This window comes from Cryptomeria japonica, chromosome 2 (assembly GCF_030272615.1).
Source record: "Cryptomeria japonica chromosome 2, Sugi_1.0, whole genome shotgun sequence".
NCBI lineage: Eukaryota > Viridiplantae > Streptophyta > Pinopsida > Cupressales > Cupressaceae > Cryptomeria > Cryptomeria japonica.
The window spans coordinates 144,323,205-144,336,343 of NC_081406.1; the positions used below are offsets into that span (position 1 = coordinate 144,323,205).

At 38.1% G+C, this 13,139-nt stretch overlaps 1 protein-coding gene across 2 annotated transcripts in view; it reads right to left on the reverse strand.

Annotated features, from left to right (window-relative positions):
- LOC131071338 (uncharacterized) overlaps positions 1–13,139 on the reverse strand; it is a 96,572-nt gene that overhangs the window by 51,672 nt on the left and 31,761 nt on the right. For both annotated transcript variants that reach the window (XR_009112503.2, XM_058007127.2), the window contains exons 2-4: positions 708–768; positions 447–589; positions 248–297 (exon numbers count right to left, since the gene is read on the reverse strand). Coding sequence is in view for 1 of the 2 variants with exons in the window: in XM_058007127.2 (XP_057863110.2) it covers positions 248–297; positions 447–589; positions 708–768 (254 nt within the window). In the remaining variant the exon portion in view is untranslated. The remainder of the gene's footprint in view (positions 1–247; positions 298–446; positions 590–707; positions 769–13,139) is intronic.

Consider the following 13,139-nt stretch of genomic DNA (forward strand, 5'->3'; position numbering starts at 1 on the left):
GATTTATGAAACTGCAGAGCTAGGACAAAACCCTAAAAAGCAAAAACAGGGGGTCCCCACCTGCAATGGGGTGATGTGTGAAATAGGTCACAACAGGAACGTTTATGAAAAACTTTTTCTCAATATTCCTTTTAGTAACTTTTGCAACTCTTTTCAAATATTAATATACCTACTATCCCTCAAGAAACATTTTTTCTTGTAATATATGATATATCCCTTGCTATATGAAGAAATGGAAAAGGCATACCCCCAATGTAGCTTCTGCTGTTTCTTCCACGGCAATAGTGCATTCTGTTTCTGTGATTACATAAAAGACTACAACATGTAAGTAAAACAAATAAAAATGAAAAAGTAAAGATACTTCTTTTTAATAATTAAATCTCTCTACTTTGCACTCAAATTTATCCCTATCGATATCATCAAACATGATGTTTGTGGATCTTTACCATGCATTTTGTATTGCCATGCTCATTTTTAGCACATGGGAACGCTTCCTCTAGCACAACACTTTGTTGACAATCTGTTTGGTTAATATCCTTCTTACCACCAACTTCACCCACCATATTGGTCCTATCTCCATTCGTCTTTCCTTCAGAATTTAATTAGAATTCATATAGATTGCAACACTAGCAATAAAAAAATTCTTAAAGGTATCCATTATGCAATAAGCCTAATACAAATAATTGCTAACTTGTTTGTAGTTGTACCTTTCATCTTCTTAAAGCTTGAAGTATTCTTTTTAATTTGCAGACGTCTTTTACGTAACTCCTGAACAAACGAGATAGAATAGGCAATCAGAAAGATGATGTACGTTTCCCATCATTTACAAGCACAGTGAAAGGTTAGCAAGTTCACCCCTAGATGCAGCATGCGAAGACAGAAAAAAGGTATTAAAATTCCAACAATATCATAATATTTAAGCCAAGTAGCATCGATCATTGGTGACATCAGTTTTAGACTGAGGCAAAATATCAACATTTCCACACAGCAGCATAATTGTAAGCTAAATCATAAGGTTCATTGTCCAAGTTCACATTTAGAAATAATAAAATTTGAAACAAGTTCACCAGCTGATAAAAGTCAGAAAAGGCACACAATAGGTTCAAAGAGTATAAAATTATAAATTGGCTTTTTTTTTTTAACAAAATAAAAAATAAGTGTTACAAGAATGTCAAAATATCAATATCCCCAAATAATGAAAATAATAAATGATCCAAACAGGTCTTAAGAAACTAGAAAAATAAAAACATAAATATTCACATTTTCTAAATTCATATTTGTTTAATACAGATGTATATACTTATTAATATTCATAATGATATTTATATTTTTATTACTAATGATGATGACAATGGTGATGCCTAACATCCTTACACCAAACTGGTCTGTACCACTTTTGGACTCACTTATAAATATTTAGCAGATGCCAGTTATTCGTAATTTACTAGAAATTATAAGAACCACCTCTCAATTGCAACTATTTTTTTTATTTTTTTTATTCGAAACAAGTACCAACTTAATGGACCAAGCATCTTTGTTCTATCTTAGAAGCGCCAACTTCATAGTTTCTTCAATCACTGTGGTGGCAACAACTCTATGCCACCACTTATGCTTACACTTGAGGGTGCTAAGCTCGTGATGTCATATGTCACATATACACAATGATTAGCTCTAAAATATATCACAAACACACAATGACTAGCTCCAACATACATCTCATATACGCAATGACAGGCTCCAGCATACATCATGTATACATAGTGACACAATCCAGCATACATCACATATACACAATGACTGGCTCCAGCATACATCACAAATACACAATGACTAGCCCATCCACAAGGACTAACACACACTTGCTGATGGTACATAGGATCAACTTCCTAATGACCATTCACCCAAGGTGTAACCTACATTTGATAATTTAAGATATCAATTCCACATTAGGATATGCCAAAACTATACTATGAGGTTGGTCCAATTTATTATCTACCTATTCTTCATTTGAAAGTCTCTTTTCGTTCCATTCAATTGGACAGCTAAGAAAACAAGGTGAGCCATCGCCTGCATGGCTTTGGCCTTAAGGCCCACATTCCACTAGTAGAAATTATCCAACCCTCTAGCATATACACAGGAGATCCATCGTTTGCACACCGTTGGTCCTAAGGCCCACATGCTATTGGTGAAATCCATCCAAGCCTCTAGCGTAACACGGGATATACATCGACAACTCTAAAGCCTACATACTATTAACAAAATCCATCTCGCTATCCAAGTAGTACAGCTAACAGTCCACTACCAAAGCATGCTCCCTGACTACCATCAAGCTAGAGCATCGATAATCTTATCTTAGAGAGGTCCATAGGATTTATCCAGGGGGTGATCACTTCAGATGGAGAGTAATCATATTAGAGATATGCAACCTCTACTTATGCCATCGTAAGGTCCTTACTCCATCTGTCTTGTGTTGTAAAAGTTAGCACCTATATCCAACTCAGCACTATAATTGAAAACGAGATTTCTAATTAGGAATAAGCATATCACAATCAATTGAATTAGGAGCTTATACATAGTCATATAAGTCTAAGGTTAATTTTCACCAAAATGAAACATCACCTAGAACCAATACGAGATGGCCTCTACTCAACACGTACCTAGTACCAAGTAGTCAAATCCATTCCCTTCATTTTGCTTACTATTTAGAAGCACATTATATATTAAAAATAAGTTATCAAGTTTTATTAACACATACATAACAAACTAATACCCATTTCAGCCTCAAACTGAAGTATATTGAAGAGGGAAGGTCAAATAAGTTAGGAACAACCCCAACTTTGGAGTTATCCCCCACTAAACCCTCCCCCTACAAAATTGAGGTCACAGGGGCATCCTTCACCCAAGGACTGCATGCGTATCTGCTTCCAAACAAGATCAAAAGTCATATGTAGTTCTCATTACAAGATCTTCCAAGAGATGCATTTGCACAAGTTTCCCCATAATCAAGGTTTTGTTAATGTTTTTCTTCCATTATTAACACTTAATAATAGGTACAAAAACATTTAACTATGCTCATCGTAAAGCTATACTAAGGAGCTTCCAACATGTAGGTCAAGATCTCAAGTTATACCTCACCACAGTTATTATTCCTAATTGAATGTGAGAATCTCAAAACCCCCTTACACTTACACATCAAGGATATTGCACAACATTTCGTACCCTAATGATAATACCACATAGTTTATAACATAAGGTTCTATTTAGGCTTAGAACATGATAACATATATACAACGTGATTTGGTAATCTTAAATATCACAAGTCTATTGGTTCGCATAAACCCATTAGGTTAAACAAAGAGTTAGACTAGTTCCATACAACCTAACCATTTTTCTTAAGGGAATAAAATGTTAGTATCATTGGTGCCAACATTAATTATTGTTATCTTATCAGACTGTGATTACATTAGTAAGTCTTGATTTTTAGTTATAAATATATATTGAACTCCATGAACCTTATTACCCACTTGTGACATCAAAGACTTCCAACTTAGGGTCAAGTATGGATTACCTTTGACTAATTTCCAACACACAATAGTAATCAAGGATATCATAGTCTTAAGGACATATGCCAAATTTCCCATGCTTAGTTGACCAACATTATTATGTCTAATAATTCCCCAACTTGAAAAGTTTACCAATCACATAGACCCCAACATAAGAGTATGCCACCATTTAGAGTTTCCCACCCAGGATGAAACACTACATTTATTAACGGCAATGTGTACGATAAATATTGTATCATCTTATGTTGAGGCCAATAAGGTAGAGGGTTACCAAATAAAAGTCAAGTCTCATTGTTGCCCAATAGTATTCCTTTTATTGATTCTCAACTATTAATAGTGCAAGTAATATTATGCAAGGAAAGCCAACCTTATTGCCATTGTATAGCATGCCTTATTATTGAAGGAGAGCAAAGCAAAATGATTTGATAATTATTATTGAGCATGTCAAAGCATATATACAGAGAGGTATTGTTGTGGTTTATACAACCGTTGAATAACAATAGTAACCACCAAGACTAACGACAGTAACTACAACGGAGTAGTTATGCCAATGGAATATTACTTATTACACCAACATTCCCCCCCTTATTACATTGATCCTAAAAATATCAAATTCACCTTGCCCTAGTGACCTGTTGTGACCTTTTTCACACATCACCCCATTGCAAATGGGGACCCCCTGTTTTTTCTTTTTAAGGTTTTTCTTTGGCATCGCAATTGCTAATCACCAGTCTTTTTACAATGAGGAGTTTGAGTTTTTGAGAAATCATCTCAACCTAAATAAAAAATTCATGGTCAAATCAATATTTGAACATTGTCAAAATGCTTAGAAGGTCTGAAGGACAAGGATCGCAATTGCTTTAGGTCATTTCTGACAACTTTCTATTTTTAGGAATTTTTGCTTTTCTTGCTTTTTTCTAAAAAAATAGAAAGTTTTGTTTTTGGCACTTTGGGCACAAACCAGGAAGCATCTTTTTCAGCTTGCTTTTTGCTTTTTTCTCCTTTTTTGAAAGTAGAACCTAGGTTTTGTTCCTTAGGTCATTCGGTCAGTGCCCATGTCTTCGAATTGAAAAATTATGTCTCCAAGTGTAAAAAGCAGGGTAAAAACCCTAATTAGAGTTTTGTTCCAGAAGATCATTCCTCAAGCCATTTGATCAGTGCCTATGTCCTCAGAATTGAAAAATTATATCTCCAAGACTAAAAAGCAAGGTAAAAACCCTAGGTTAGGGTTTTGTTCTAGATGATCCAGGTAAAAACATGGTAGGTCAAGCATGAACATGACAAGTTAAAACACCTGCATGGAAGATCAAAGTTCATGACATGAAGGTTAAAATTCGCTCAAGTATGGCCAGACCTTGATAAAGTCCGCCACCCTATGGCAAGACTAAGATAAGTCTGCCCAACTCCAAGGAAGATTGACTTAAAACCTATGAACTCTGCCCAAACACAAGCAAAGATGGCAAGACATTGGACAAGTCCGCCCAGCCAAGATAGGATATGGCTAAACCTTCTTCAAGTCTACCCCTAGGAGATAAAAGATTAAAGCAAGATAAAGTGGAGAGGTAAAAAGCATAACCAAAAGACTTGTCAAATCAAGATAATGTTCGCCCAGCTTGAGAAAAACTTGGAAAGGATGAAAGCATAGACGAATGAAAAAGCATGTCAGAAGGATGTCCAAACATCTTCCAAGTCCGCCTAGCCAAGGTTTGGACATCCAAGCATACTTCAAGTCCACTCAGGTTGGAAGACATGAAAGAGATGGCAAATAAACATTGAAGTCCGTCCAAAGAGATGAAGGACATGGCAAGAAGGATATGTCAAGAATGAAGTAAAGTCTGCCTAGCAACTAGTGGAATATGTCCAAACATCTTCGAAGTTTGCCTTAGACATGGCATGAAAATCAAGAGAAAAACATGTTAAAAAGCAAAGTGCTTGGATGGCCAAACATTCCTAAAGTCTGCCTACATGAGAGAAAGATGGCAAAGTTGGAAGGCACAAGCAAGATGTCCAATCAACATCCAAGTCTGCCTCAAGAAGAGGGTTAAGATAGCTTACAAAATAAGAAATCTGCCAAGGGAAGTACATGTAGATGTCCAAACTCTCATGAAGTCCGCCATGCCACCATTGGCAAATGGCTTGGAAAATAGGAAGCTTTCCTAGAGCAAATTGGCAAAATAATGTGACAAGTTCGCCCATGGCTAAAGGGAAAAACAAATTTGACAAAGTAGCACATGAAATCAAGGGTCAAACAAATGAATAGGTTGGAAAATAAAAGTTTGACACATGAAAAATGGCTGTGTGGAATTTTCCACAACAAAAGAATCAAATTTTGACTAAGTGTTGGAGAAGAAACAGGAAGAAAGAAGAAGAACAAAGAGGAAATAAAGAGGAGATGAATAAAATTCGTGTCCAAAGGTGGAGTTTGTTCTACTTAGCACAAGCCACATTTAGAATTGAAGGAAGATACAAAGGCAAAGTGTGTCCGAGCATAGAGATGGCCAAAATCTTGACTAGGTGTTGAGGGGTCCACATGAAGATGCCACAAAATAAAATTGACTAGCCAAAATTTCGTTGTATGTGAGATACTTCACAGAAAAATTTCATATTACCTTCATTGTGGGGAAGGCACAGGGGAATTCTTCTCCAAAATTCAAGGCACTTGAAAGAGTTTCCAGGCATCAAGAAAAGTCTTCAGGGTTGGCAAAAATTCCAGACTTCTTGAAGGATTTCATCTCTTGAAGAGTCAAAGACAAGCTCCAATCAAGATCAATTGGTGGCAAGAAGAGCATTCCAAACAAAATTCCATACTTGACAATTTCTCAACACAATTAGGAGAATTCAAGGACGTTCAACAATAAAATTGTTCCAAGTTAGCATGTCCAGGTTCAACGGACCTGACTTATCCAGAAGCTTCTAGAAGGCACACTTCACAATGACATGTGGAATATTTTATTGTTTCTTCTACCTACCACGCCTATTTTCTACCTACCCTTGTTTCTTATTGAGCCACATGTCATGTTTGTGTGCTCACATATCCATTTAGCCTTGCCTATATAAGCAAGCTCATCTACATTGTATGTAACAACTATTTTTTATCTATTGATGAGAATACAGTTTATTCTTGTCCTATATTTTGTCTCTCTATTTGTACATTTCATTGAGCTCTTGATCTTGGCAAAATCCCACATGGTATCAGAGCCATTGGAGCTTCATTGATTCATCTTTGAAAGGGATTTTTGCAACGTCAAGAGGCAGATCTGAGGAGCAGCATCTTTTGGAAGCATCCTAGACTAGATCCGACCTCGCCATTGCGTCCGAGTAACCATTTCCATGAATTTTGACTATAAAGTCGGCCTATTTTGGTGAAAGAAAAAATTTTGCCAATTTTGCTATATTTGTACGGATTTCGAAAAAAAATTGAAAAAAATATATATATGTTTTTGGGGGGTCCGCAGACCCCCCCGTGACCTACCGTACTGCAGGTTCCATCTGTTGTGACCGTACTTCTTCTAGCCACTGCAAACCCCATACATTGGCTGGCCCTCGCGACCTTCCAACATCCCCGCCGTGCTCTGCACCCCCGGATCTCACCGTCGACCGCTCCACCTCTCGCCGGACGGCTTCCTCCGCGAACCCTGCATGCCGCCTATCTCCGACCAGGGCCCTGCCGCTACATCGGCAGCCACCTCCACAGTCGCCGGCCTCCCTGCCACGCGGGCCGCGTAGGCTGCCAACTATTGTCAGGACCCTCATCGCCACGTCAGCCACGCATTCTGCCACGTGGCACATCCTAACAGCGCCATCATCTCCGCCACGTCAGCATATGACACGTCACTTGCCACATCACCTCCGCCACATCAGCAGTGCCACGTCATCCTTTTCGTACTATACGGATGCCACGTAGGCGAGGAGGCTAAGTTTTGGCGACAGCTAGACGGCCATCAAATTTAGGCTCGCAATTTGTTGACGTCATCATTTTTGAAAAAATTTGTAGGCCCCTCATTGAGCTCTTTGATTTTGCAGTTCAACTTCAAATAGTCATATCTTGCTCATTTTGCTCCTTTTTTGGTGTAATGTTTTTTGAAATGGGCTAGAATTTCATGTACTTTCTCGTGGTGCCATTATTTTCTTATTTTGATGAACAGATTTTTCAGAAATCTCAGTTTTTGGTGATTGTACCTGTCCAATCCTCATTTTTGCAACTTTTGAGACTCTATTTGGGCTCATACGAACTCCTTTTCAAGTGTCATTTTTTTTAAAGTGCATAATTTTTCGTCTACTCTCATAATATGCTATCATTTTGTAGCAATTTTGGGTCGAAATTGTACTTTCAGCACATGATCTTTTTTGGCCAATTTGGCACTTGTATTGCATAGATCTATCTTGCTAGTCTTTTGCATTGTAGTTCTCAGCCTATTGGGGCAATTGTAAAACAAAATCAGAAGTCCACCTTGCCATTGTTTGCAAGTGGCCTATTGTACATGCACTACATATAAAGTGCCAAAATCGTCATTTTTGGGGGGATACTTTGATTGATTGAATTTGGGGTAGTGTCTATTGTGCTTTCGTGCTCGTGTTCCTTCCTTCTTGCTGTTATGGGTTCTTCTAAGTTTCCTCTCTTAACTCCTCATAATTATGCTACTTGGAAAATTGATGCATAGAGTAAAATTATGGAAAAAGGACTAACTCATTACATTGATGGAACTATTGTTGCTCCCGTTGATCCTAAGGTTGATCCAGTTGGTCACTTGGATTGGCTCACTAAAAATATCATGGCAATTGGTACCTTAAGAAAGTATGTATCAAAAGATCTCATTTTTTAGATTGAGAAATGTACTCTAATCAAGAATGCTTGGCAAAACTTTCAAGACTTGTATGGTCAAGTTGATGAGATTAGGGGATATCAGATTGATAGTGATCTCACCATGTTAGATCCCAAGAACTTTGATACTATACAAGATTATGTCACTAAGGCAAAAGAGTTGAGGGCACAAATCAAAGATTGTGGCATTGATAAGAAGAATACTAATTGATCTTCAATTTGATGGGCAAGCTCCCACAAGAATATGCAGCATTTGTTTCTAGTTTCCAAAGCCATAAGATGACAATGGGTTCAAGCTACACAATGCCTATAATTGATGCTTTCACCAAAATGTTGATGATGGAACAAACTAAGTTGATAAGTATGGGCATTCTTAAGGCTTCTAAGTCTCAAGCATTAGTGGCAAATCAAGGGAATAAAGGAAATCAAGGAAAGGACAACTCAAACAAGAAAAAATGGCAATCAAAGCCTAAGGATAAAGCATCACCTTCTCCACAACAAGGAGATTCGTCCTCTTCCAAGAGGGACAATTCACCAAAGAGGGAGAGACCTACTTGTGCCTATTGTAAAAAGTTTGGTCATGAGGAGCATCGTTGCCATTCTAAGAAGATTGATGAGCTAACACATATCCTCAAAAAGCATAACATTGATTTGCCTAATGTCTACAAGAAGGATGATTCATCAACTTCTACTTCCTCACAATCAAAAGGGAAAAGGCAAGCATTCATGGCTTCTACAAGTGGGAAGACTTACTCTTTTGGGACAAGAAAAGGAAAAGCTCTTTGTGCTACTACTAGTCATGATTCAGGGAGATGGCTTCTAGATACAGAGGCTTCTCATCATATGGCATCTTTGCAGTCTCTGTTCTCTACATTTGAGCCTTGCACCATGCCGCAGATTTTGATGGGCAATCATACATACATGGATGTGATTGGGAAAGGATCTATTGCCATTGGGGATAACTCCTTCAATGATGTGTTATGTGTACCCCATTTGACAAACAATCTCCTTTCTATCTATCAAATCACACATGGCGCAACTAAGAGAATTGTGGAGTTCACACCTGAGTTAGTTTTCATTACAGACTTGGAGACTAGAGCTATCATTGTGACTGGGGTGGTTGATCATGCATCTCGGTTATATTCCTTTTCAGATTTTGTTGATGATGATGATTTCACATATGATGATTCTACACATTATGATCACTTCTTGTGATGGTTCAGATTTGGAGAACTTTGGGTACTTGAACTTGGGGATTCTCACATGTGACCCTTTTCTTGAGCCTTATGCTTCATCTCCTCCTATTGATATCACATCACCTATTGCACCTGATGATGCAAATAGTGGGACAATTTTGCCTTCATGTGATTCAGCGCAGCAGGATATTCATTGTCTTCCAACTTCAGTTTCATGGGATGACTACTTGACAGACATTGCAGGTTTGTTTGTGAAATCCTACATTGCAGATTTGGGAGATATCATTGATGATATTCATCTTCTCTTTGATGAAGATGAACCTTCTTTAATTGTTGCGAAGGAACACTCTAACCCTCTTGTTCATTCTCTACATGATCATTCTTTCGAGGTTGATATGATTGTGGATACTTATGTACAGCAATTGGAGGAGGTCTCTTTATGTTTAGAAGAGACATGTGAGTCTTTGGGACATGTTCTACTTTCATCTCCACAAGAAAGGAGTGCCTTTTTCAGCAATGTGGAGCAGTTTACCACCTTTTGAGGGGGTATCTTTCAGCATCGACATGGGGACACTTGAGCAGTTTTCAAAGACTTCATTCATCGTGAGTTTTTTTCATACAACTTCCCTTCATGATTGAGGAGACTTCATGGATACACCTTTGGTTTTGTTTTTTCCTAAGGGGAGGAATGTTGTTCAACGTTCATGGAGCAGTTTCTTCATACATCATCGAGCTTCTATCATTGGTACAGATTCTACATCGAGGTGAGGCTTCCTAGCTTCTCTTCTTCTCTCATATGTGGGGGACTTTTTCCTCACATGGGGTTTTGTTCCTCACATACTTCTATGAGAGTTCTCTTGTATAGCTTTCATCTCTCTTTTGGGGGAGGGTTTTTTCCCATTGGGTTTTTCTCTCTTTCCCCGCTTTGTGAGAGATTTCATTGCATTGGTTTGCATGCATTTGCATTTGTACATGGGTACCTAACATGGCCTCGTAGCTGGGACCCATCTTGCATTGCTTAGTTACATTGTAGACTCAAGTGCATTCCCATTAGTTGCACTTAAGGGGGGGTGTTGGTGTAAATAATTATTCATCATGGATATTATTACACCTTACTTAAGTTTACTTAGGTACATGCATATCATAGTAGTTTGGGTATGAGACACTTGGGTGTTTGTGCCACATTGGGATAGTGTGTGTAGGAGAATTTCCACCTTTTATGGTGTTGATCTTGTTACTACTCTATCATATCCACTTATTGTGGAATGATAATTCCACCTTCGGTGGGTGATCCACCTCATGTAGAATATTTTATTGTTTCTCCTACCTACCACACCTATTTCCTACCTACCCTTGTTTCTTATTGAGCCACATGTCATGTTTGTGTACTCACATATCCATATAGCCTTGCCTATACAAGCAGGCTCATCTACATTATATGTAACAACTATTTTTTATCTATTGATGAGAATACAGTTTATTCTTGTCCTATATTTTGTCTCTCTATTTGTACATTTCATTGAGCTCTTGATCTTGGCAAAATCTAACAAATTGTAATTGGGGAGCCTATAATTGAGCTAACCTCTCATTTGTAAATCATGGGAGCATGTTGCAAGACATGTTGAGATAAGTAATTGCTTACAACTGCCCAAGTAATAAGTAATGCATTGCTCAAATTGATGGTGATTACCTCTCTTATTTTGGAGTTGGCATGGTTCTTATCCCTCATCATAGTTTAGATTTTATTTCATGTATGTTAGAAGAATGCAAGATTTGATAAGTATTGATTATGGTGAATTTTCGCTCATACTTTTGATGAATAGATGAATTTTGTTCATTGTGTAAAGTTAATCTGAGCTTATTTTGTGGAGGATTTAACTTCTACTTTGAGTAATATTGTTCAACTGTTGGTATTGTCCATGAGTATGAAAATCATAAGCACATCCCTTGAAGATCGCACTCAATTTGTGTAGTTGTCCTAAGCATGGCAAAGCAAAGTGTTGTTATTGAAGTCACCTAGTCAATACCGTCTCTTGAATTTTTAGGAACAGATTAGAATTTCTAAACCTTATCTCCTTTTCAGTTTTCTTGAAGTCCATGATCCAAACCCAAACAATAGACCTTCATTTTGAATTGAACAAGCCAAGCGTAAGCCCTCCTTGTATTTCAGCATAAATAACCAAGGTAGCTACCTGTTGTGACCTTTTTCACACATCGCCCCATTGCAAATGGGGACCCTCCTTGCTTTTGCTTTTTAGGGTTTTGTTAGAGTCTCGCAACCTTCTCAGCGCTCAATTTTGTCAGTTTTGAAAGATGCGAGTTTTGGAAGTCATAAGTCAGTCTATGCAAACCATGATCAGAACAGAGTCTACGTCATCGGTGTGCCTAGTCCAAAGATGAAGATTACAATTGATTTGGGTCAATTTGCACAACTTTCTACATTTGGAAAGTTTTGCTTTTTCCTATTTTTTAGGAAGTTTCATTTTTGGCACTTTAAGCACGATCCCCTAAATGGCTATTTTTAGAAAGATTTTCCTATTTTTGAGGGATGCTTGTTTTTTCTATTTTTGGAAACGGATCTAGGATTTGCACTTTTGGCTCTAAGTTACATTGACAATGATCAAGAATTACACTCAAAATTCAAGTTTTGTCCTAAAAAGCTAAGTTCCTAGATTTTAGGGATCCATAGGAATTTGGTGGATAAATGGAGTATGACTTTCAAATTTCAAGAAGATCCGAGTTGAAATGCATAGGTTATGGAGATTTCAAATCTGGTTATCATAGGGATCATCTCTCTCCAAGTCTGCCCAGCAAGGATGTTCACATGGTCAAGGGTCTCTTGAAGTCCACCCTCATGATGTAAGAAAATGGAAGACATATCATGAAGTCCGCGCTCAATGGTGCATACCTTCTTTCAAGTCCGCCTACCCATGGTGCACAACTTTGATGAACTCCGCCATGTATGAGGTGCATAAGTGTGGTGAAGTCCGCCCTCCTATAGAGAATACAACATGTGAAGTCCGCCCCATGATAGAGAAAGAGAACAAATGAAGTCCGCCTTAGAAGAGTAACAAATCTAATCAAGTCCGCCTAGCAACAAAGGTGCACAACTCCCCTCAAGTCCACCCTCAAGGTGTGTAAGATTGATCAAGTCTACTCTCATGTGGTGCACAAGTCTCTTGAAGTCCGTCATGTGGTAAGGGCAAAGATATGACTAAGTCTACCTTGAAGAAGATTGAATATGGTGCAAAGGATTGATCAAGTCTGCCTAGGACTAGTTTGCAAAGTGGAAGACATTTCATAAAGTTCGCTTGCCCATGGTGCACAAGTTCCATGAAGTCCGCTTGCCTATGGTGCACAAGTTCCATGAAGTTCGCCCACATGGGAAATACATTTCAAGTAAGAGGTGCAAAGGTTTGATAAAGTCCGCCTAGCAATAGTAGAAGGCTTTGAAGAGAATGAAAGACTCTTGCCAAGTCCACCATGTAGATGGAGAAGAGGTTCTTCCAAGTCCGCCCTCATTGCTTGATAAGATGGAAGACATTTCATGAAGTCCAC